We start from the raw sequence: 26,167 nt of genomic DNA, 5'->3' as shown, positions 1-26,167 counted from the left end.
GAAGTTTAGCTTTAACCGACACACAGATGCAAACTAGTATATACGCATGCATCACAAACTGTGGGGATTTAAAAAAAAAAGCATTCGTGTGTGTGTGTGTGTGTGTGTGTGTGTGTGTGTGCGCGCGCGCGCATGGGTGCGTGTGTGTGTGTGTGTGTGTGTGTGCGCGCACGCGTGTGTGTGTGTGTGTGTGTGTGTGTGTGTGTGTGTGTGTGTAGGACAGGGTACAACTTGCAGGAGCTGGTTGTCTCCTTCCACCATGTGGGTCCTGGGGATTGAATTCAGCTGGTCAAGTTGGTCATCAAGTGTCTGGAAGACCTATTTTCTGGGCCACGCCACTACCGGCTTCCAAACACTGGAGTGCTGACAAGCACACAGTGAATTTAACTTAGGAGCTAGCTGAGCTGGTGTCTGAGGAGTTGTACTTGAATTCCACGTGCCTGCATCAGTGTACCTCCGCAGCCAAGCATCCCAGGGTAAAAATGAACTTGCCATTTCTTAATAATTCCTTTCCTTCAGTAAAAAAGAAAATCTTATCACACACACACACACACACACACACAAAATGGGACCGTTCAATTTACTACTTTTAGGAATAATGTCTTAACTTCAAGCAAGGTTCACAGGTTTGCCAACGAACATGATAAATATCGTATAGATGATCAAATAAGACAGAAACTGTTTACTTATATACTAAAAACAAGGGAATACTGTTATTCTTTTGGTCTCTGGTCCCTTTAAGGGACAAGCCACGCCCACTCCCCCGCGACCTCTGACCTCTCATTGCTGTCTTGAATCTCTCTTACTGTCCTCTCTTGGTGTGCACGTGTTTCTCTCTCTCTCTCTCTCTCTCTCTCTCTCTCTCTCTCTCTCTCTCTCTCTCACACACACACACACACACACACACACACACACCCTCCATGACCCCCTGAATAAATATTCAACTGTTGTGTCTGCTCCATGTCTCCTGTCTGCCCACCGCAACACTGCCGCAAGCCTCTCCGGGGTTGGGCACCGGGGACTCGCTAGCGGCTCCGGACCCGCCGGGCTCACACCCGCCTGCTTGGGTGGCTCTCCTGGGAATCCGCGAGTCTCTGCCTTGGGACTGGCTGCTCCCAGAGCTCGCTGCCTGCCTACAGCTGCTCAGGACTCGTCAGCATTCTTAAAAAAATCATAAAAAATACCACATTGCACAACGATAGTTTTTAGGGGGTTAAAAAGATTGCTCAGTCTCTTGCAGAGGACTGGAGTTCAGTTCCCACCACAGTATTGGGCAGCTCATAGCCAACTGTAGCTCCAGGGGAACTGATGGACAATTCTGGCTTGGAAGGATACCCCCCTCCCCTCCCCACACACATGCCATACATATAGGCACACAAAAAAATAAAATAAAATAAATCTTTTAAAAGATATATAATTTAAAAATTCTTCCTTCATGCGACTTGAAAAAAATTTTTTTTAAATCCATTCACAATAGCTTCTGTGGTCTCAGTGATGGCTGGTTTGAAGTATTTCTTGGTTTGCACTGAAGGAAATGTCTTTTCTATTTTATTCAGGCAGGGGAAAGGGTCCCCAAAGAAGCATCTAGAACAGTTTCCACATCGCCATCATGGACCTGCATGTCAAATTTTCATTAAATGTCCACATATTATAACTTTGAATATTATGTCATAGAATCAAAATATTAATAAAAATAAAAATAATGATCCTACGCATTTATAAAAAGCATCATAATTTTTAAAAGTACATATTGACCTGGAAGGCTCCATCAATAATTAATCATGAATTATTCATGGAAGATGAAAGATCTCTACTATCTGATGGGATCCAAGCCTAACCAGTCATGATCCTCAGCTGTTGGAAGCAGCTGGCCCTTTCCCCAGATGAGACTAGGCTCTGAAGCCCCAGGGCCCTTTCCCCAGGTGAGGCTTGCTTCTGCCAGCTCTGGTTCACGAAACCATCTTGGACCCCAGTGAAGGAATGGAATCCCCTTCTATTGTGTCAAACAATTATTTTAAAATCTTTGACTTGACTACCTCTTTTCCTTAATATTGAAAGGATGTACTCTCATGTTTTTGAAAAGCTCCTGATTTTTGCTTCTGTGGGCTCTTTAGAGTCAAATTTTCACAAACCCTTTCTTTCTTTTCCCGTGAAGATATTTAACAAGCTCCATGTTTTTTTGCACACTGAAGTTCCACTTTTCCATCTTTTTGATAATTTCCACCTTCCTTCCCAGCCACTTACTTACTGTTCAGCCCCCAAAGCCAAATAAGAGGTTTTAGCATGAAATCATAGGTGGAATTTGGAACACAAAAAACTATTTTTAAAACAGAGCTGAATGTTAAAAAATAAGGCTCTAAGATCTCTTAGTTTAATTGTAGCTTCCTTTGTTCTGGATTCCCATTTCCTCGAGCAATTTTCAAACAAAGTAAAAACACATTTTCATAGACACCGTTTGAGCCTGAATCAGCCTTCTCGGGGCTGTGTTTGAATGCAAAATGTTCTCACAGGCTCAAGTACTTCAGCACATGCTCCCAACTGATAGTGCTGGGGACCTTGTGTCGGGGGAGCCTCACCCATGCACCTGAACCCCTGTCAGCTCAGCGGAAGAGAAGGGATGAGGGGAATTTGGATTCAGCTTTTGATCAGAACTTCCCAAGGCTCTCTCCCTCATATTCATCCTTAGCATTCGTGAGCTGAAGGAGCCAAAGTGTGAGTATGCACATCCATTCCTCCAGGTGAAGTTTCCTTGAAGAAAGTTTACTCATCTACTCGTTATGTGTCTGCGTCACGGTCCGAGCAGTCAGAGAACAGCGTGCAGCCATCAGCCCTCTCCTTCTACCACACAAGTTCTGGGGTAGCACTTAGGTGATCAGACTTGGCGGCAGCCACCCTTACCCACTCTTGCTGGCCCAGCACATTGTTGTTGTTGTTAGCAACCTATCTGTTGGAGTTCATGTTTCAAAAATTCACAAGCTCTATCCTTATTTTAAGGTACTCTCTTTTCCTCCCAAACTCTCTCTTCAAATAGGACCTGAGAGTGAACTGCATGAAGAAAAAAATCATTTGAAGATTAGCCTGGTTGTATAACATGTCATACAATCGATGCTAGACCCACGTCAATCATGTGTTGTGCTTAATGAAAGAAAAAAAGAAAGAAATGGTCTATCATTGGACTAGAGATGTAGCTCAGTTGGTAGTTCACTGCATATAACTGGAGACAGCGGTCCTGCAGGAGTGATTCAGAAACTCTGAAGGTGGGCACAAGAGTTCAAAGTCAGCCTAGACTGAAGAGTGAGTTCAAAGCCAGCCTGAACTAAACGAGACCCGGTCTCAAATATATTTGGACAAGTTACAAGATATCTTAACCTGTATGTAATCTCGGCAAGTGGCAGAGGCAGGAGGATTGGTGCACATTTTAGTCTGTATGGCAAGTTCCGGGCCGGCTGGGTCTGTGTAGTGAGCTATGCCTCAAAAACCAAAAAACAAACAAAGTTTTAAAAAAAGATATGACATAAGATATTCTAATGGAAAGATTTCCAGGCGCTGTAGCAGACAGTCTGTATTCTGTTATGCTGTGCAGTTGAGCCACCCACCCTTCACGACATCTCACTACGCGCAGCCAAGAGAGTAAAGAGCCGGCCCGTCGTTTGGCTCAGTTAGAATTTATGGAGTTCTTGATGCAAAAGGAAATCAATTACTTTTCAGACAAATATTCACAGTTTTTGAAAATTCTTCCCTTTTCTGTTTTTATTTTTGTCTCTTTCTCTTAAATTACCGCCCCGTGATAGAAAATAGAAGGAAACATTCAGAAATATTTTCTAAGGAGACAGGACATGCATCATTGAAGAAAATGTGTTACTCATGCTCCTCAAGTGGAGAGACGTATAAACCTTTCTCAACGTGGCAGTTTTTCCCCATACCACTTTTAATAAATCAGGAGAGAAAGGAAAGAGATATCTTGACTGAGGGAGCCATGAAGAGGTTAGCGAGAAACACGACCCTAGGGAAATTCCCAGGAATCTACAAGGATGACCCCAGCTAAGACTCTAAGCAACAGCAGAGAGGTTACCTAAACTGGCCTTCCCCTGTAATCAGGTTGATGACTACCTTAATTGTCATCATAGAACTTTCAACCAGCATCTTATGGAAGCAGATGCATAGATCCACAGTGGAGCACTGGGCTGAGCTTCGGAGGGCCAGTCCAGGAGAGGGAGAAGCGATGATATACGCAGGGGGGTCAAGACCATGATGGAAAACCCACAGAAATGGCTGACCTGATCTAGTGAGAACTCACCGACTCTGGACTGACAGCAGGGGGAACAAGCTAAGTCCACTGAATGTGGGGGGCAGTTGTGAGGCTTGGGTGGTCTGTGAAGCCACTGGCATTGAAACCAGGATTTATCCCTACTGCTTGATCTGACATCTTGGAGCCCATTCTCTTTGGAGGGATACCATGCTCAGTCTAGATATGGGGACTGGGGGGAAGAGGGTTCGGTCCTGCCTCAAAGTGATGTGTCAGGTTTTGTTGACTCCCCACGGGGGACCTTGCCTTTTCTGGGGAATGGATGGGGGGGCGTGAAGTGAGGGGGTGGAAGTGGGAACAGGAATGTCTGTGTGGAATGAGAAAAGATTGTATTAAAATGAAAAATAAAAAAATCTATAAATGCCATTTATCCAAGATCACCATATAATCCTATTTAGCTGTCATATGCTGGTCTGGTTCTTTATGAGACTTGACTGTGCAATGTGGTGTTAAGATCCGGGTTCTGGGATTCGACTTCTGCATGATCTTCCAGGTGGAAAACGTGGGGCAAGCTGACCATCCCTGATCTGCAATGCTTCTCCTAGAAGTGGTTCGGATGTTAGTGGTGGTTTTCGATATTGGAATGTTTACACTACCAGGTGAGAATCTTTTATCCTCGACACTGGGAACTGTTTGAACCCAATGTCGGCTCTCGGAAATTTCACATTTCAGAGCACTTCCAGCTTTGGATTTCTGGATGAAGGGTGTTTAACCTGCGTCATAGCTGGCCTACATGGTTAACTTCTAGACGCCCCTCAGGTTAGAGCCATCTGTCCCCATTCCTGCCAAATAATCAATCCTCTATCTCAAAATCAAAATTCCTCATCTCGGAGATACCGAGGTGTGTGCTTCTTAGAAAACCAACCTTGCTCTCTTACGATATGAGGGGAAGTCCTGCTTTGGGGGAGCAGAAGAAAAGTGCTACATTTATCCCCCCTTTTATTTATTTTTTTTGAGGCAGGGTTTCTCTGTAGCTTTGCTGCCTGTCCTGGCACTAGCTCTTGTAGACCAGGCTGGTCTCGAACTCACAGAGATCCGCCTGCCTCTGCCTCCCGAGTGCTGGGATTAAAGGTGTGCACCACCATCACCGGAATGTGCAGGGTTCTTTTTGACTCACTTGGACTGCTCTCTCTACAATGCTGTCCTATATCATACGATGCTGACTGTCTGCTACTAACTGTCGGACTCAGCACGTGCAGCTGGCTAATGCAACATGCTTCTCATTGTAGTTTTAAGTTGAATTCTTTTTCTCTAAATGGAGATTAAACAGTGAGCAAGCAGAACAGTGTTTCCCAAACCAAAGTGAGGAACTGAGAAAATCAGCCTTCATAACAAACTGCTAGTAATTTGAATTCTCTGAACCCACCACACAGTCGATCAAAGTTCTGGCAAAGGTGTCTGGAAACATGCTCTTTTAAGCCCTCCAGGTGAGTCTGAGATGTGGTAGACTTCCTAATGATGGTTGTAAACTTAGAAAAGAACATTCTCGTCCATACTCAGCTGACTTAGAGTATCAGCTTCATTTACTCACCCAAGTTTGGTCGTTTTTATACAGGCCCCCACATACATATCTCAGGATGGCTTCCTGGAAAATGCCTTTTTAACTGGAAGAGCTGTTGAGACTAATCACACTGGATCATGTGTGCACTTTATATAGCAGGGGACCTTGAGTCCTAAGTAAAGCATGTGCTTCAGAAACAAGAGAGGTTGGGGACCATAATAAATGAGGACTTAGCAATGTAAAATCCCCACCCGGCTCACTTTAATGCTCTAACTCCCCATCCAAAATTATTTAAAAGAGATGGAAATTATGGGACATGGTGCTAGCATCACCCCACTAAGAGTCAACTTAGTATAACTTTCTTTTTACAATGAAATAAATAAATAAGCAAACTGTGCCCATGTGCAATGCCCTAACAGAACTAGGAATTCTCATCATCTCATTAAGTAGAGTAGTATCAAAGTGGGAAATTCTACAACTGCTGGGGAGATAGCTCAGTCTATCAAAAAAGATCAGAGCTCAGCACCCTGAACCCAGGTATGGTGGTATGAGCTTGCCACCTCACCACTGGGATTACAGAGGAGGCAGGCAGAACCCTGGGGCTGCCAAGCCAGTTAGTGGACCCTGCTTTGTGTGTTCCAGACCAGTAAGGGGCTGTTTTAAAAGAAAGGTGGTGTGATATCTGAGATTTTCCTCTGGCCTTCACACACACACACACACACACACACACGGACCTGTAATCTTTCCAAACAAACATGAAGATGGTGGAAAACCGAGGAAGGACAGCACATATTCAGACCAAAAAGGCCCTCAACAGACAGAAGAAGCCATTAAATCTGACAAAACAGTACTTAGAAGGGTGAAAATAAACTTCTCCTCCTGGGTTAAACGCACACACCCTGCTTAGGGAATATTTAGCTCAGCGAGAGTATACATTAAAAACCCAAACCACACACAGCAAACCCCAAAGCCTTCATTTGCAGTGGAGTCCCCATGAGCCCCCATCGCATCTCCTGCCACCTCAAGAGCAGCGGTGACCTTGGGATGTCTTAGCAGGGTGTGTATCTAGAAGCCAAAACTGTCTCTGGTCTGTTTCGGGTCAACCACTTCTCCAAGGGCTACAACCCATCCTAGGCCTGGGGGCTTCAGAATAACCAGGCTGAGCGGGTCAGCAGGTTGGGACCCAAAGCTATGCTCTCTGGGGAGTGAACGAAGTGACTGTCACTAGACTAGGAAAGAAAGGACTGAGGGAAGTGGGCATTCGCACGCTCTGGGCAACGCCACGAGCAGAGGCTGAAACATCTCTGATTCCGAAGGGGCGAACATCACACAGCAGGGTCGGCGCTGGCAGCACACAACTGTGTGGACCCCAACCGGCTACACAGGAGCAGAGCAGATACTGAGCAGATACTCAACACCTACTCAGGCCCCTGCTAGTGTGGGTGGTCTTCCTCCAGTTACCGGAAGGTCTGTACTCCACGTGATTGACAACACACCTGGCACTCCCAGGAAAGGTTGCCACACACCGCCTATTCGCTGGAAATTTCTCGTAAACCTAAACGTTGGCTTTTGCGAAGGTCGTATTGTGAAATTCCCATGGTCATTCCATTTTGTAAGAGAAAATGTTTGAGCGGACATGGAAAAAGAGTTGGATGCGGCAAAATGAAAACAGTCCCAAGAGCTTGTAAAGTTCTACAGCCGGGTTCTAGTCTCAGCTCTGGCAACCAGCGAGCTCTTCGTTTGCATCTCATGTATATGTATATCAGCTTTGCATATCTGTTTACGTAGGCTGCAATTACCTACTTCAGATTGCCTGGCTTCTGCAATATTGCACTCCTATCTTTAATGGGATGGAAGAAATTACGGCTCTTTTTTTTTTTTCAGAAACCACATCAATTTTCAAAGGCAGCTGGAGCTGCAGAGATGCGTTTGCACTGGAATTTTGGCTTCAAGGCCAGTACCACCTTGAAAAGTTGGCTTATTTCCCCAAACCCATGAGTTGGAGAGATACCAAGAATAACAAGAGAATAAAAGGGATGATTCAAAATTTTCTTCACTCGTCTTAAAGTTAGTCCTCATCAGTGGCAAAGAAGAAAAAAATGCCAAGTTCAATCGGAAGCAACGAAAGCCTGACACGTAGCTACAGAGAGGGCGTCCAAGGGGTTCAGTAGCAGACAATTAAAAGTAAAGAATGATTAAATGCAATGTATACTGCAATAGAATAAATAGAGACAGAGAGACGTCCCTTCGACTTTTAAAAGGAGTTCATGATTTAATTCGGTTTGTTTCCCTATATCGTTTCTTCCATAAGTGTATCTTCCTGCCTCTTTCTTGTTCTTAGCTCCATTTAAAAAAGAAAGAAAGCAAGCTATTTGCACTCCACACTGTAACAGTTCTTCCTAAGAGGAAAGCCTAGCTAGGAATTGATCCCTGCCTCTGAGGAAGCCCTTGGCTGCCGCTCACCACTTAACTCCTGCTGCTTTTCTTTCCCTGGGGCTCCTAAGGCACAATTCCTCCTCTCCCGGTTGCAGGCTGAGTGCCTTTCTGTTGCCCCCACAAACTTCTGTGTGGGAACAGTTGGTCTCCAGCACGGGCACTGATTTGAAAGGTGTGGAGCCACTAGGGGAGTCTCACTGGAGAGCGGAGGAACAGTGAGGTCAGAGGGGGCAGGACCCGAGGTCTTCCAGTCCAGCCCTGATTCCAGTCGGAGCTCTGCGGATGCAGTGGCCAGCTAACTCAGGTTCCAGCTGCCACGCTTCCCGGCCATAATGAACGGCTGCCGTTCCTCAACCTGGATGCTAAAATAAGATGTTCCCTTAAGTTGCTGCTGGTGATGTTTGCGGTCACAGCAAAGAGAGAAGAAACTAATACTCTGTCCTTGCTTGGGCAGGCAAAAATGGCCATGCAGGCCTTAACTTATACAGAACTCCGGTTCTATGTGCATTCGGTGCCGTTCAGATGGATAACACACAGACTGTTTGTATTCTCTTGCTTTTTGTCTGTATAGATGTAGGAAGACACAAGCTTCTCTGACAGCTCAGAGGTTAGCTTTTTCTAGTCCCACTCAGATGTCTGCAGGCAGCTTCCCTCCCTTTGGCTCAAACCTTTTAAAGTCGTTCTTCTGACTTAGGGCTAACTACAGGAGCCTTCAATGGACCTCACTTCTTGCAACACTCTGAAGGAAGCAAGGTGTGGTGGTGTGTACCTTAGATCCCAGCACTCCTGAGGCAGAGGCAGGAGGATCTCTGGAATTCTGAAGCCAGCCTGATCTGCAGAGTGAGTTCCAGGACAGCCACGGCTGTGTACAAGGACCCAGTCTCAAAACAAAAACAAAAAAACAAAAAACAAAAAGCAAACAAAAAAAAAGCAAACAGGAAAAAGAAATACACACTCATATACTCAAACACACATACACACACACCTTTCAAGTTCTTAAACAGGACAAAGGAAACATAACCCACTCTTTTCTTTACCCTGACTAATGTTTTTAAAAAATTATCACTAAGATTATATAATATGCACGTGCACTCCTGAATTCAACCAGGATATTAAACAATCAAACAGGCTAACCACCAATGGCCAATTAGAGAGAAGGTTTATTTACACAACAGAATACTTTGCAGCCCGACAAGCATCAGGAAATCCTGTCCTCCCGACAACCTTGCTGGCCCGTGGACTTTATACTTAGGAAGAACAGCCAGTCGCAGAAGGACAAAGGCCATACCAGCTGATCTTCACGGAAAACATAAAAGACCCAAACCCATCCCTCAGAAACAGAAGAAATGTTAGTTACCAGAGGCCAGGGCAGGGGTGTGGCTAGAGAAAGGGGAGGTGCTGATCAAAAGGTACCAGGTTTGATTTATTCAGGACACACGCGTTCTGGTGGCCTATTACCCGCCATGGTGACTTTAATATTTTATTTATAACAGGGTGACTTTATTACTAACTTATTAATAAGTTAATTATGTATGACTCAAAATGTCTGAAGGACAATTTTACATATTCTCACCACAAAGGACTGGTGAATATTTAAGGAGCTAAGGGTGTGGAGATGGCTCCATGGGGACAATGCTTGCTCCAAAAGCATGAGGACCAGTAAGAATCCTTAGCATTCATATTAAAAATTAAGTGTGGGGGGCAGACCCTTGTAATCCCCACTCTGAGGGTCAAAGGCAAAAGCAGGAGGACTCAGGCACTTCACTGGTCAACACTCTACCCAGTTCTTGAGACTGACCTGATCGTATGCAGGACTCTCAAGTAAATTCTGGTCATGGTGGGCACACATATTTCAGAATAGTTGGGTGTACTTGCAAAAGTCCCATCTGAAATCAGAATCACCGAGATGGGGATGTGACTCACTTGGCAGAGTCTGTGCTTAGCGCACATCAAGTCCTGGGTTTCATTCCTAGCGCTGCACATAGAACTGGGCATGGTGGTACATGGCGCACACTTTCTATTCCAGTCCTTGTGAGGCAGAGACAGGAGGATCCAGAGTTCACGGTCATCCTCAGCTTTATAATGAATTTGAAGCCAGCCTGGGCTGCATGAGACTCTATATCTAAAAAGTAAAATACAATAAGAATGACTGCTGTTTCATTAAAATAAAAAGAGGCAGACAAGAACAAGAGGGAGAAAAATGCCCTTGTGCCAAGGGATGAAAACATCACAAGCGGTTTCCATTTGGCAGCCAGTCCATAGCCCAGAAATCCGAGTGTACGAATGTAGGCTTGCACGGATGAACGCATCAGTTGGGTTTTGAATTAGAGGATACATTACTCAATCAACTGGACCGGCCCCCTTTCAGGAAAATACACGTTGTGGTGCCTCAGAGTGCTTCAGTTCTGAAAAGGACGGTGTCAACTGTGAAACCAACTTTAAATGTTCAGTTTATTTATTTATTTATTTTCTATCAACCCTTCCCACGCTTGCTCCAATCTGAATAGTGTGACTCTAGGAAGCATTTAATAAAGTGTGTGTCTGCTGTCTCTCGGGCTTTGGCAGGTCTTTTCGCTTCCATTACTGGGAGCATGTCAAAATGAGACACTCGGAAGGGAAGTGTGAGGGCCACGCTACTGGTGGTCTACCATTGGCTAGGGAAGGAAAAGGTTTACCCTGCTGGGGCAGAAGTCTGGGAAAGCTGGGGAAGCATAGCTTACTCTCTCTCTCTCTCTCTCTCTCTCTCTCTCTCTCACACACACACACACACACACACACACACACACACCATGCTCAGCGGGGAAGCATAGCTTACTCTCTCTCTCTCTCTCTCTCTCTCTCTCTCTCTCACACACACACACACACACACACACACACACACCATGCTCAGCGGGGAAGCATAGCTTACTCTCTCTCTCTCTCTCTCTCTCTCTCTCTCTCTCTCTCTCTCACACACACACACACACACACACACGCACGCACACCATGCTCAGCGGGGAAGCATAGCTTTCTCTCTCTCTTTCTCTCTCTCTCTCTCTCTCTCTCTCTCTCTCTCTCTCTCTCTCTCTCACACACACACACACACACACACACACACACCACGCTCAGCGTGCTGTCCCTCAGCCAGCAAGCTCATGTAAAGACAAGCCTGCACGGTGAAACTAGACCCGCCAAAGAGGCTGTGCCAACCCCCAGGCCATGTGCACGCTGTCACATACGTGCCGTACGCAGGCCCCTCTCTATGTTATTGGTATCCCCTAGTAATTAGCACGTTCTTAGCTTGTCCCCTTGCTGATACTTCCATGGCCAACCCGTCAACTAGAAAGTTCTGTTCAATTTTTTTTTTTAACCCAGAAGACCAAATCTATTACTTGGAATTAGAAAGTCTTCTACTACATACCAGAAGTGCTTTCAAATGGAAGAGTATCAACATACTGGTGAAACTAACTTATTTCTGATTATTTTCCAATGGTTTAATATAAAGCCATTAAGTAGAATTACAACCATCAGTGGCCTAGCTGTAATTAGCATGAACCAGACCTTGGACTCATAAAAGAGAACCCCCCCCCTCTCTCTGTCCCTCTGTTTCTCCCTCAGTCTTCTCTGTGTGTATGCGCATGTGTGTATACTTATGTTGGTACTGCTGAATAAGGATATAGTTTTACCTTACTTTAGCTTTTCAATTTTCAGTGATAAAATACCCAGCAGACTAGATGTTTGCTTTTGATGTAATCTATTCACTGGGGAAGTTAGAACACAAACGCATTCATGAGGCATCCTGATAATACACATACACCTGCTGTGTGCCATGATCTGCACTAAAAGACTGGCATGTAATGACTCTGTCTAATGATAACTGAGGTGGGTGGGCACTACTGTGTTTCCCATAACTTAAAGAATTGAGGAGTGACTTGCCTACACTGCCAACTTCACAGAGCAAATACAGGGGGGGCTTGGAAGTTGAACATTACAACACATGCCCAGACCTCAAGACTCAAAATGATATAAATGCCTATTAGTACCCGCAGAATGTGGTTTCCATACCCCAGGTACCAATCCATCAGTGAGTGGGTGAGAAGGTGGTGAGTGAAGTGGGGCTGAAGCCCCTCGAACAATTCAGACCACGTCAAATCAGGGATGCTCAGTCTCTACAGACCCCAATGGCTCCCCGGGAGGACAAAGATTAAATGGTGTGGGCCCAAGGAAGGATCACAGCTAGGCTCTGGAGGCCCCTGAGTAAGTCACGACTACAGTGCACTCCAGTATGTAGGGTTTCTTACAGACTTAAGAAAGGAACAGTCAGCCTGATAAAGACTTTGTGTGTAAAGGAAGAAGACCTTGGATTCCAGACTCAGAACTCTGACTTGGTGATGTAATCCCAGAATTGGGGCAGGTAGAAAAAGTCAGATCCCTGGGGCTCGCTGGCTAGCCGCCTGGCCAAATGGCAAACTCCCGGTCAACAAGAGAAACTGTCTCACAAAACAAGAAGGGTACCAACTGAAGATGTCCGAGGTTGACCTCTAATTTCCACATGCATGCACACATGCGTGGGCACACATGCATGGGCACACTGCGTGGGCACACCATTGCACGCATACACACACAGACACACACAGACACACAGGGGAAGGGCGGGCAGAAAGGCAAAGGTAACTTTAAGGTCAGAAGGTGGTTCTGTAGTAAGTATCCTGACCAGGCAGAAAGGAGGTGGGGACAGTTTAAGAAACTAGAGTAAACAGAGCTCAGTATTGCTACACTGTGTTTTCCAAACTGATAGATCAGTCTGCGGTTGTTTCCACTGAGATGTGGAAAAATTCAGAATTGTCTCCCAGGCCTACAGGAGACTGTGCTGCCTTCTCAATGAGGGGCGTGGTTCTGGCCTCAAGAAAGCATTCAAATGCTGAACTAGGAAAACAGTTGCCTATAGAGACTAACAAGTTGTGCTAAGGACAGGCTGTTTGTCACTGTCATTTCACTGCTAGGGCAAGAAACACAAGTGGTCCAACCTGGGCCAGCAGGATGACTCGCTGGGTATAAGGGTTTGCCACCAAGCTTGACATCCTGAGTTCAACTCCCTTCTCCAACCCTCTCCTTTAGGAGAGAACGATATCCCACAAATACTCTGTCCTCCACAAATGGGATCTCTCTCACATAGATACGCACATGTGCATGCACGCACGCACGCACACACACTGTAATGTTATGTGTGAACCATGGGAGGAACATATGCAGGGAGGATGGAGAAATTGGTCCCGAAAGAAGACTTATTTATTCACAATCAAGGTGAAGAGCTGGCAGGGACCTTCCTGAGCAGTTTCGACCTCTGCTTTTAATATGAACAATAAAAAAGCTCAGTTCATCCAAAGTTGTCGTCCTAGAGTGGGCACCATCTTTACCCTGGATGTGGAGAGTCACCCACGGGAAATGGGAACAATCTTGGAGTCTTAGTTATCACATGGACCCCCAGAAGACCCAAGGTCAGAGGCAGGCAGAGGATAACTGGCTAGCGTCAATTCAGAATTCAGAAAGGCAGGAGGGAGGGTAATGCCCCCAACCCACTGGGAAGGAACCCTGGGGACGAGGGGTTGCATGGAGTCATTAAAAGACTCCGTAGTAGAGGATCACAGGATGATTGCTGACTTGCTTTCTCGGGGATTACGAGGAATGGCCTCAGCAGAGGCAGTTTCTGTGGGAATGGCTACAGCGGCAGGTCAAAATGTTTAAACAATGAATGAGCAAAAATGTTAAGACGGAAAACACAGTGCTCATATCCATTAAACTTGAGAAAAGACAAAGACCAGTGGACACAGCTAGGTGTCTTAGGGAAAGCCTGCTCAGGAGGGAGTGATGGGAACCGGTGCTACAATAATGGAAAGAGCTTTGGAGGTCCACAAAGGACACCGAGGGCACACTGAGGTGGTGGGTCAGCCTGAATAGGAGCGTCCAGCGCACTCTGAGGTGCTGAAGATGGAGTGTGGATGGGCATTCACATCCCAAGCACTTCTTCCCCAAGGCTGCGTCTTCTGTCTATATTATTTTTAAAATTAGAATGTGTATTTATTTGTTGGGATGGGTGGTGTGCGGTATGTTCAGAGGCTCCAGCATGGCTCCAGGTTTTCTGTTTTCTTATTATCTAATTTCCTTGAGAAAGCCTCATGGCACCTGGATCTAGGCAGGCTCTCAGCAAGGCCCTGCAATCCTCGATCAGCTACAGCTAAGGCATACCTAGCTTTTTACACAGGGGCTGGAAAGTCAGCTCCGATGCCTCAGGCTTGAGCAGCAAGCCCTCCCACCCTCCCAGCCACCTTGCCAGTCCTGTGTTCAGCTCTCCAAACCATGCAGAAGACCTTAGAGGAGCTCTTCCTCTTATTCCTCTTGTTGGAGGTAGGAAGAGCAAGAAAGGAGGGAGAGAGAGAGAGAGGGAGGGAGAGAAGGAAGAATGTGGAGAGAGGGGGAGGGAGGGAGGAAGGGAGGGAGGGAGGGAAGAAGGGAGGAAAGAAGGAAGGAAGGAAGAAAGGAAGAAAGGAAGAAAGGAAGAAAGAAAAGAGAGAGAGAGACCGATGGCCGGCCAAATACCTCAGTCACACAAACGGAGCCAATGTTGGCAACATGGTCTTCCCACGAGCCCTCCCCCTCCTCCCCACCCCGCACACCGCACCTTTCTCTTTCTACCCATCCCACATATGCCATTCCTTCCACCGGAGACACTCCCTGGGGCAGTTTCCTCATTCTCCAGATCCGTCTACCAGCTACAGACGGAGGTTCTCACGCCATTGGGAAACCAAAGGAGATTAAAGGGGAGGGGCTTGAGCATCTTGAGTCCCTGCTTGCTGTTTTCCTTGTTTGGATTCTGCCAGAGGCAAGAACAGAAGAGGAGAAGCAAGGCGGCAGAAAAAGCCGAGAAAACCCAACAGAGACAAGACTAGAGCAGGGCAGATCACTGCTGGAACAGCCAGGAGGACGACTAGGAGGAGGCTGGCCACAGAACTAGAAGGCGTGGGGGAGGGAGGGGCGCTCGCATGCAAGCCCGCATTTCTTTAAGAGCATATAGATTACCTGTGTGGGGATTAGTCGGTTTATTTCCCGGCAGGTTTCTATCTACCCACTCAAATGCACCAAGGCATTTGTGTCTTTGCTGACAGCCAAAAGCTCTGTGTGGTTTTGGTCCCTTCCCATGAGACACCAAGCAAGTCCTTGTCACAGTCACTGCTAAAGTCAAGTGAGGGACATCTCCTTTAGCACCCGCTTAATTCTAAGCACAAGGAGGAAGAGGTGATTTTTGTCCCTGTTTGTGAGACTATCTCAAGGGCCCCAGGACGGGGACTCAGGGATAGAGCGATGGCCCAGCATGTGCAGGGTCCTGGCTTTTAGCCCCTTAGCACCACCAAAGAAAAGAGGGGTCTAAATTATTGCTGTTCATCAGAATTGCGAATTTAAATTCACTCCAGAGACATGGCAAGAGCCCTCTTGCTTGAAAGTTTGCACGCCTGCTTTCCCAGTGTCCTCCTCCTGAAAAGCCCTGGGCAAGGAAACATTTGTGTCATTGACAGAGATAGATTCATTCAGCAAGCACTTACTGGGGCCCCAACATCTGCTTGACCTTGGCCCGTTTTGTTGAGACTACACAAACAGATGAGACGTATAATCGACCCCTTGAGATCTTCCGCAGCGAGCAAAGAAGAGATATTTTACGAAATTTCCGCAATTCTATTTCTTTGGAGGCTGTTTATGACCCATCCAGTTCCTTGTACTTTATCAGCAAATTTACTTTGTCATAAATAAGTAGAATTCATGAGTTGCTTATGAAAAATAAAACCTCGAGACAGAGGAAGGACAACATGTGGACCACTTACCTGCCCCATCTCCCAAAGCTGTGACAAACTCACAGATCCTATAAACACCACAAGAAGGACCTCACCTGACTTTCCCACTCCAGCTCTCCCGAATATGGCCAGTTTGACCTCTGCGCTCTTAGCCATGATTGGTGGGGACAGGATTTCCCGTTCAGACTTCGGATGTGAGCAGACGGCTTTGGTGGCAGGCAGCCTTTAGGTTCACTGTGCCATCGCCAAACACGAAAGGGTCCACAATCCTTAAAAGAAGAGAGTAGGAATTCAAAGTGAGCCATGGACCCATATCTGTAGAACGTCAGGTGCACACCGGTCACCCTTGTCCTAGCTGTCATAAAATACCACGGCAAAGGCAGCTTGAGGGAGAAGGGGTTTATTGTTGTGCACAGGTCAAGGTGTCATCCATCATGGCAGGCGGGAAGTTCAGACAGTGGGAGTGAGAAGCGGTTGGTCACGACTGATCTCCAACTGGAAGACACTAGGTACCAAGGCACGGCTGCTGCTCACCTTACAGTGGGAGGTACCTTCCATTTCAATGCCATCAAGATAACCTCCCATAGGCAGGCCCAGAAATCCACCTCCTAGGTGATTCCCAGAATTCCACCGGGTTGGCAGTTAACCGCTGACCATCAAACCACACAAGTCATACATCTCCTGAGAGAGGGCCATAGTAGCTCACTCTAAACTGCTTAGCAATACAGTGGGGACTTAAGAATTTAGAGCTGGGGCTGGAGGGATAGGTTACTGCTTAGGAGCTAATATTGATCTTTCAGGAGACCTGAGTTTGGTTCCCAACACCCACATTGGGTGGCTCACAACTGCCTTGTAACTCCAGGGGATCCAAAGTCCTCTTCGGGCCTCCATGAGTGCATCAGTCATGTGCACACACCTCCAAACACACATAGGCATAATTAAAAACATAACAACTCTTTAAACAAATGATTTAGAGCTCTTTGGTTTTAAAATATGTGTACACATAGTATCACCTTTCAAAATTCTTCCTCTACTATGTTTCTATGACTAGATTGTTTCTTGGCATAAGTGCTAATAAGTGCACTTTAGCACCTGCTTATAAATCCTCAACGTATAAATACACACACATTGTGTTAGTTAGGGTTTCTATTTTCTTGACAAAACACCATGACCATAAAGCTAGTCAGGGAGGAAAGGGTTTCTTCAGATTATACTTCGGCATTGCTGTTGGTCACTGAAGGAAGTCAAGGCAGGACCTCAAACAGGGCAGGATCCTGGAGGCAGGAGCTGATGCAGAGGCCATGGACAGGGGCTGCTTACTGGCTTGCTTCCCCTGGCTTCCTCAACCTGCTTTCTTATAGAACCCAGGTCCACCAGCCCAGGGATGGCACCACACACCGTGGGCTGGGCCCTTCCCCATTGATCACTAATTGAGAAAATGCCTTACAGCTGGATCTCAGGGAGGCATTTCCTCAACTGAGGCTCCTTCTTCTCTGATGACTCTAGCCTGTGTCAACTTGACACACAAAACCAGCCAGCACACACAGGATGGGGAGAGGCACTCTGGGATTTCTTTAATGAACAAAACACATTCGTATCAGTCAACTCAATTGCCAATTCATCTCGGTTCACACTAGATCACGGGGTGAATTGTGTCGCAGATACATAAGGTTCAAAAGCCAGCAAATACATAATATCCAAACTATGCTTCTGTGCTTTTCTGGGTGTTATATGGTAGTGCACAAAAGGTATGGTGTATGTTCCACATTCGGAGTCCTCTTTACAGAGGGTCTCAGGCAAGTCGATTCATAACGCGTCCCCAGCACTAACGGCACACACGGCATTGCATGCCTCTGCTAACTGTATATAGGCCCCTGCTTAGTCATGACACGTGCGGTTCTTACTGACTAAACTTTATGCTGCGCTGGGATTTGAATGGAAGGCCTCACTCACGCTGGCAGGCAAGCATCTCTGTGACAGCTTAGACTCTCAGCTCAACATCTGGGTTCTTAGTATCTAGGAAACGTAAACTTGGGAAAGGCCTTGGGCTGGGGACCAGTCAAGGGACTTTCTCAGCTATTTTCTTCCGTTAACCTAACCATTTTGTGTCCGATTGGTCAATTCCAGGGAGTCAAGATCAGTTTACTTCCTTTGTAAGCAGTGTCATTTGTAGGCAGCCTTTTCCAGTTAGGAGAACCTCCTTACCCACTGTTATTGGGCTATGGTGTGTCTCCTCGTCACCTCTGCCTGTGCTGTCCTGGTTCTTCTCCATAACGACAAGCCATTTCTTTCAGTCGGATCTGCTTGTGTAGCCTGACAACGCGTAGGACACGGTTCCATCCTAGGCTTCCATCTTCTAGGAAAGTGAGGGCCAGCTGTTCCGGCGTTCTTCAGGGGACACACAGCGAACGAACAACACCTGCTTCAGTTCTTGGCTTTCCCCTCCCCCTCTCACCATAGGCACACTCGTCCCCAGACACTCACTGTGTTAATGACGCTAAAAACATGAATGAAGCTCCCTTCTTCACAATCTGGCCTATAACCTGACAAACTGTCACCACAAAACTCGCTGCGGTTGTCTCCAGCACAGCCAATCGCAGGAAGACTTCCATCTTTCTCACGGGCTAAGGACTCCTGCTATCTGATCTTCTCCATCAATGCTTGGGTCACAGACTCAAAACCTCACTTTTATATATGTCAAACGCGGAGGCGCTGGTGCTCAGATTTATTCATGGTTCTAGTCTGTAAAGTTCTGTCTACGCTAGGCGAGGTGGCACACACCTGTAATCCCAGAATTGAGGAAGAAGTTCAGAAGTTCAAGGTCACTCTCAGCCAACCTGAGACCAGCCTGAGCTAAAGAACCCTTCTCAACCACGATCTCAGAATCTGTTTCCTAAATATATTAACTGATCCTGTATATCCAAAACACTGGATAAACAGATTTAAAAAAAAAAGTCGAAGAAAGGGAAATAGAAAACAGATCTTCTACTGAATACATACTCTACCAAAGGAGTTAGTTCTTATTTTCCCTCTTATGTATTCGAGCCATTAATGTGGACCTAACACATTTTGATGAGCACATCAAAATGTTTCTTATGTGTGGGTGCTTCGGAGGGAAGAAGGGGTGGGTGTTTCTTCCAGCTCCAAACAGGAAATGAGAACAAGAACTTCACTGTGGTTCTCCAAGATCTTACAGATCTGACCCCCTCCTTTTGGTTAAAGATGTATTTCCTTAGGTGCTGGCCCCAGCATTCCATTCGGGAGGCTGGAATGGGAGGATCTTGACTTCAAGACCATCTTGGGCTATGTCATGACTTTCAGGCTATTCCAGGTCAACTAAGCAGACAGTGTGCCAAAACAAAACAATATTCCTTATCCTTCATTTTAGATGCATCTACTAAGAAAAGGCCTTATATTTAAGATTTGCATATTAAATTTGTTAGCTGTATTTTAACTTATGAATTGCTCCTGACTTGCATTTCTTTGAAGCATAGAGCATATTTATATCAGGAACGTTGATAAACAATAATTCTCTCTTTCATGTGTCTTTCCTTTATATCTAAATGTGATTATATTCTTGATTAATGCTTCATAAAAGTAACCATCAAATGTATTTTTTTAAAAAAACGTGTCAAACCATGTCAGCAACTCCTATTGGTCTGTGAAGCTCATGGATTTTACATGTGAAAGAGAAATTATGTGGATTAATTTTTCCCCCTTTGTAACATGATAAAGATCCAGCTGGCCACTGTCAGCTCACGATATGTTTAGAAAAATCAAAGGGGAGATGCAAAACTGTCCCTCAGAGATGCCTTCACATGTTATTTCCACATGAAATTTTGACAGAAACCATCAATGTGTCAAACTGTTGTCATAGTAACCTACAGGCAAGTTTCTGTTGAGTTAGTAACCGGAGACCTTCTGTCCCTCAGATCTGAGTAAACTCATTGGTTCTAACACATGGGACTCTTCCTACCATGGTCAGAAGTTCACTCTAGGAGCAGAGAGCTTTAGTGGGGCAAGACAAACAAACAAACAAACCGAGGACTTTCAAGTTCCTGTCATTTCCAATCATAAAGTCACACCTAAATATTTAGGAGATAAAAGACAGAGGGTTTTTTTTTTCCCAGTACATAAAGTCGCTAGAGCAAATATTAGGGTAAGGAAGAGAGAATAGCTGTTTTGTTTGGTACTACTGAAGCATTCATTCATTGCCACGCTCCACACAAGTACATACACACCAAAGAGGCTACCAGTGGGGATTCTGTTAGACCGATGACATTTGAATTTTTAAAGCTTCATTCGTGCGTTTGTTTGTTTATCAAAAGGTTTTGCTCCCAATAAATCATTTCCCAGCCCTTGCTTATCAAGGTCAGTGTTTTCCACTTCCTCTGAGAGGGTTGGGTGCATCTTTATAACTACATTATAATGTCTTTATGGTCTCCTTAAAACCAAGTGCAGCTGTCCAGGGCAGGAATGAGACCAGTCTGATGGTGGGAGTGAGGTCGCTTCCCTCTGGGCCAGACCTCTCCTGAAATCAAGATTTCTCAGTTTCTCTGCTAGGAATTTTCCTTCGTCTTATCACAATGCAACACCCAGAGCAAAGAGGTTGTAACTGTGCAAGCCCCCGAGCTATCTCGTTACCCTGAAATCAACAGGTCTGCAACCAGGAGCAAGCCCCCATGGACTTCAGCTCCTGCAGACTACAGGCTCCACAGCAGGGAGCAGACATCCCCGACATCAGAAGGACACCGTCAGCTCAGGACGCGCTGTCAAGCCTTGCTGGCGTCCACATCCCTCTCAGAAAACCACAAAGTCGCCTTTGGCGAAGGACCCCGCGACCAGGAGGATGCATCCCCAGGGGTCGAGCTCTCGGGGACTTGCACTCTGTCCGCAGGGAGCCACCTGGACACGTGTGTGTCACTCACCTGTTCACTCTCCAGGCCGTGGGGGAAAAAGAGCCGCGGTCCTCTCCAAGTTCGCAATCCGGCCCCGGAGACCGGGAAGCCCTCCCACGCTGATCCACCCTGGCTGCGGGAGGCGTTTGAGAGCCAGGGGCCGCGATCGCGGGTGGGAATCACCGAGGCTGCAAGTGTGGTGGCCGGGCGGGGGTCTCCTCCCTTGCGCTCGCTCAGACTAGCTGCCGAGAGACTGCGGCAGGACGCGAGTTCCTGCCGGCCGCCGCTGCGCTCCGCCGCTGGGATGCTGCAGTGAGGCGTTCGGGCGCCCCCTGCTGGACCAGCTTGCCAGCCTAGCGCCCCACAACCCCAACCTTGTTCAGCGCCAGGCCTGCAGGCTCCAGCTAAGTCCTGCCTTGAGTAAAAAGCATCACTTACGCGGTGTTCTCTACGCCTTGCTTCAAAGGATCTTGCCAATACCCCTTGGGAATGTGTTCAGTTATTCTCATGATATTCAAGAGGAAGCAGAGGGGAGAGAGAGAGAGAGAGAGAGAGAGAGAGAGAGAGAGAGAGAGAGAGAGAGAGAGAGAGAGAGAGAGAGAGAGAGAGAGAGAGAGAGAACTGGTCCAAGGCTAGTAAATAGCTGTGAGAAAATCCGGACCGGATCAGAAACAAATATGCTTGGAAAAATATAAACACCAAGTTCAGCTGCAATTCATGTTTGTATACATGGTAAAATCCCCAGTGTGCTCAGTTTTCTCTGCAAGACCGGCATTTATAAGATTTGTCTTGGCGTCCTACCCCACCGTGTTCAAACCCCAACAAAGATAATTAACATTCATGCTATGCTAAGCTATGCAAAGCTTGCATCCATTCCTCCTCTCCTTTGATTTTCACCTCCCCTGAGGTAGGCATGGCTATTGTAATTGCTGTCTTTCAGAGGGGAAGGGGAACTTCAGAGAGGTTAAAGGATTCCCAAAGAGCAATATGCACGAACGAAGCAACAGGAAACGTCTATGTGAGTCCCTTTTCCTCATTCCAGATCTGGGCTTTCTTACCAGGGTATCTGGTAACTTACTGAAAACAAGGCAACAAGAGCAGGCGTGGGGTAGGGGTGGGGGTGTCAGGGCGATGGGAACAATCAGAAGGCCAAACCTGATGAAAGAAAGGTCGCTAGGGAGGCAGGAATTGCTAGGCAGGCTGGATAAAACGGTTGGACCTGTGACAGTCATGGGCTATGCCTCCTTCTGTGGGATGTGTCTTGATAACTCACTGAGAAAGCTTAACCCATCTCACTCACCAGGAATTTCCCAGTCACCCCAGCTTCCCCTGGACCCCTGATCTGACACTCTCTTCCACATCTCACATCCCCCTCCCAGTATTCTGCTTGCTTTGCTTAAACTCTGGATTCTCAGTCTTCTGCTAAACCTTAAAATTCCAGAGGTCAGAAGAGTGGGGAATATAGTGTGTGTGTGTGTCTGTGTGTGTGTGTGTGTCTCTGTGTGTGTGTGTCTGTGTGTGTGTCTCTGTGTGTGTGTGTGTCTCTGTGTGTGTGTGTGTGTGTCTGTGTGGTCTTCCTCTATTGTAAGGCTTGTCACACAATGATCAAACAAATGCAGCCAGAAGAGGACCTGAGAGGAGACACATCTAAATCTAAATCGTTTATATGCTGGTTTGGGAAGAGCTGGCCAGTGTGAGGAATGGGTCCCATATTCAAGACACAGAGATTTCAGCATCTCAGAATACAAAATATCTTAAAGCCGACAGTAAGAAGATAATCATGTAGATTATACATAATACTATGCAATTCAAACTCTGTGCATTTTTGTAGCATTGATAGGATCAAGTTCCAATCTACCTTCGTTTTCCATGCTTTGTAGAACAGTATTTAATAAAAATGTTTTCTTTTATATATGACATATGCTTGTAATATGTGCAATTATATACTTGAAACATGACGTACAATTTAGATTAAATTGATAGTATTTTACAGTGATTTAAGTTTGAGTTCCCGTTTTACCTCTCCTATCCAATAGACACTATTGGAGAGGACACAGCCCACAAGCAGGGTTTCATGTGAGTGATCCTTTATCATCCTGTCCCAAAAGCTGCTTCTCTCTGTGCTCGTGGATAGCCCTTGTAAGAGAGCTCATCACTCAATAAGGAGGCATTAGTGTACACTCCTGCAACTTCTTAAAAAAAATTGTATCAGTCTACAAGAAATTAGGTGGCCTTTTTTCAAACAAAATTTTTGTTGTTCCTTCCGCCTTCCTCAACCTCCCTTCCCCTTTGTGCTCTCCAATCTTTCTACTTTCACGTCACATGTGACCTTTGTGACCTCCAGCCCCCCTCTGCTCCCTTTTCATGACCTCCTACCTAGTTTCACGGTTCTATACCCACTCTTGCAACCCCTTATTTACATCCCTGTGAACGGGAGGAGTGAGGACCCACATGTAAGAGACAGCATTTGGCTTTCATCTTTTTGAGATTGAGCCAGCTCCCCTAACGGCTTCCTTTGCAGTTCCACCCACTTCCCTGCAAGTTTCATAATTTCATTTTTCTTGACAGATGATTAAAGTTCCACTGTGTGTGTCCTCACATTTGCGAGATCCATTCTTCTGTTGATGGGCGTGTAGGCAGGCTCCATGCCCTTGCCCTTGTTACTGCAAATAGAACAGCAGTGAACATGGGTGTATAAAGGTCATGCCTGCAGTTCTGGATGCACTGGATCGGGAAAGATGAACTAGCTCTGCTGGAGCATCGCGTCTACTGTATGGTACTGACCATGTGGACTCTGTTTTATGGAACGAATCCTTTATCAAAAGTCACAAAACTGCTCCCTCTCCCTTATACCACCTGCCTCATGGATCAGTCCCCGGAACAGATAGGGTTCCATGAGGCCTGTCTCCTGTGTATTCAATCCCTGGGGGATAACCTTTGTCATACATACTCCCTGGCTTCCAGACTTCAGCTAAACATCTAACTCGATGATAAGCAGATGAAGAGAAAATAAAAGCACAGAGTACAATCCCAGCTGATATTGTGTATGAAATTGTGAAATACATTCATTACAAATAATCAAGGCGTACAGAGAAATACAAAGAAGTAAAAACACGGCCCCCAGATCATAGCATCCAGAAATGGCCAGTTACCACAGGAACAAGAGAGATGCTCATCATCGGGGCAGGTACCATAGAAGAAAGTCTCATTGGAAAATCTGTTAAGTACCCTCCCACTGAAAATGACATTTTCCATTAAAAAAAACTACACTCAGCTAGGCATGTGATAAACAAAGTGAACACAAAGAGAAGTGGAGGTTAGGTGTTGATTTCCGTTACAAGCTTCCTCATCCTTACAATTCTTACCTGGCATGGCTGACATCATGGTGCCTAAGATGGTGTCAGTTTGGTTCTCCGTCAAGTGGCTTCTGGCTGTTTAAAGGAGGGGAGACTAGCTTTCTTCCGGGCCCTGGCCTATCCTAGCCTCCTCTCCATTTTTGCTGGGTGTTACTGTCTCATTGTCAAGATGCCCTGTCGTTTGCATTTCTCTTACAAACTCTCACGTCCACAGCCATTTGAATGTGGTTCTATATTTAAACGGAACAAATTCATTTAGTAACTCTATTATCTGGGTTTTTCTATTATCGGCTCTTTACGACGATGAGTCATTAATAAGTGCTTCCCAGAAGGCCCTACAACAAGCCTCCGCACATCCATCTGACAATGGCTGCCTCTTTTTTGTCCGTATTTTGCTAGTTATTTTTGCTGACAGTGATCCTACCATCATCTTTTTCTGTACAGTTAGTTGTGAATGCTGCTCTTGGTTGTCACTGTGACTACATCTGGAATTAACTAAAACCTGCATGACTGGATGCAGCTGTGAGAGACATTTTTCCTTTTCAAAATCATTTGAAATAGGAAGACTCTTTTGAAGGTGGGATGCGGTGGAATAATCTTTTTGTACACTATGAAGATGTGTCACTCTGATTGACTTAATAAAAAGCTGAATGGCCAATAAGTAGGCAGGATTTGCAGGGGGCAGAGAGGATGCTGGAAAGAAAAAGAAGGAGATGCCAGGAGACACAGAGCAAGCAGGATGGGCAATGTGGAGATGAGACCATAAAGCCATGAGGCAGAAAGTAAATTAATAGAAATGGGGTAATTTAGGTTATAAGAGCTATAAGAAACAAGCCTAAGCTATTGGTCGAGCTTTCATACTTAATAATAAGCCTCCATATCACTATTGGGGAGCTGATGGTCCTCACAAGAGATCTGCCTACAGTGGGATAATCTTTTAATCAGGGCCGCACCTCCTATCAGTGGCCTAAATAAAGGACAAGGAAAGGAGAAGCTTGAGCACTTTGCCTGCTTGCTCTTGCTGGCAAGTTCATTTCTTCACTGGCATTAGAGCCTACTTCATTAGGATTCTGATATAGACTGAAGACCAGATGGGACATCCAGCCTTATGGAATGAACTACTGGATTCTTGGACCTTCTGTTGATGGACAGCCATTGTTGGACTAGCTGGACCACAGCCTGTAAGCCATTCTAAAAGTCTATATGCATATACATAGAGGTCTACTTACACATACACACACACACACACACATACACAAACACACACACATATGTGTATATATACACATACACATATATTCATTCTGGTCCTATATAGAACCCTGACTGATACAATAGTACATTTCATATTTATGATATGGCTTATTCTTTTTATCAGAAATCATATTGTGATGTGGGCTGTGAATACCCTTGGTTAATAAAGAAACTGTCTTAGGCCTGTGATAGGGTAGAGTAGAGCTAGGTGGGGAAAACTAAACTGAATGCTGGAAGAAAGGAGGTGGAGTCAGGGAGAAGCCATGGAGCCGCTGCTGGAGACAGACATGTAGGAATCTTGCCTGTAGGCCATGAGCCTTGTGGTAAAATATAAAATAATGGAAATAGGTTAAATTAAGATGTTGAAGCTAACCAATAAGAAGTCAGAGCTAATAGGCCAGGCAGTGATTTAATTAATGCAGTTTCTGTGTGGTTATTTCAGGAATCTGGGTGGCTGGGAAACAAACAAGCAGCCTCCTGTTACAGTATTGACCCTGGGAATGTAGCTCAGTTGAGAGAGTGTTTGCCCTTCTCCAAATACACTCACATTGGTAAAGATGGCACCAGCCTATGATGTTTGTAGGCACACAAAC

The 26,167-nt window shown here is 45.8% G+C and overlaps 1 protein-coding gene across 1 annotated transcript in view; it reads right to left on the bottom strand.

Annotated features, from left to right (window-relative positions):
* The window catches only part of Rerg (RAS like estrogen regulated growth inhibitor), a 110,937-nt gene extending 89,386 nt beyond the window's left edge, over window positions 1-21,551 (bottom strand). Inside the window, exons 1-2 of the mRNA XM_075982465.1 lie at window positions 20,995-21,551; window positions 16,162-16,335 (exon numbers count right to left, since the gene is read on the bottom strand). Of these exons, the coding sequence (XP_075838580.1) occupies window positions 16,162-16,222 (61 nt within the window). The 5' untranslated portion in view covers window positions 16,223-16,335; window positions 20,995-21,551. The remainder of the gene's footprint in view (window positions 1-16,161; window positions 16,336-20,994) is intronic.
* Window positions 21,552-26,167: the final 4,616 nt, after the last annotated feature.

Source organism: Microtus pennsylvanicus, chromosome 8 (assembly GCF_037038515.1).
Source record: "Microtus pennsylvanicus isolate mMicPen1 chromosome 8, mMicPen1.hap1, whole genome shotgun sequence".
In the NCBI taxonomy this organism is placed as follows: Eukaryota; Metazoa; Chordata; class Mammalia; order Rodentia; family Cricetidae; genus Microtus; species Microtus pennsylvanicus.
This window is presented reverse-complemented; position numbering and strand designations above follow the sequence as displayed.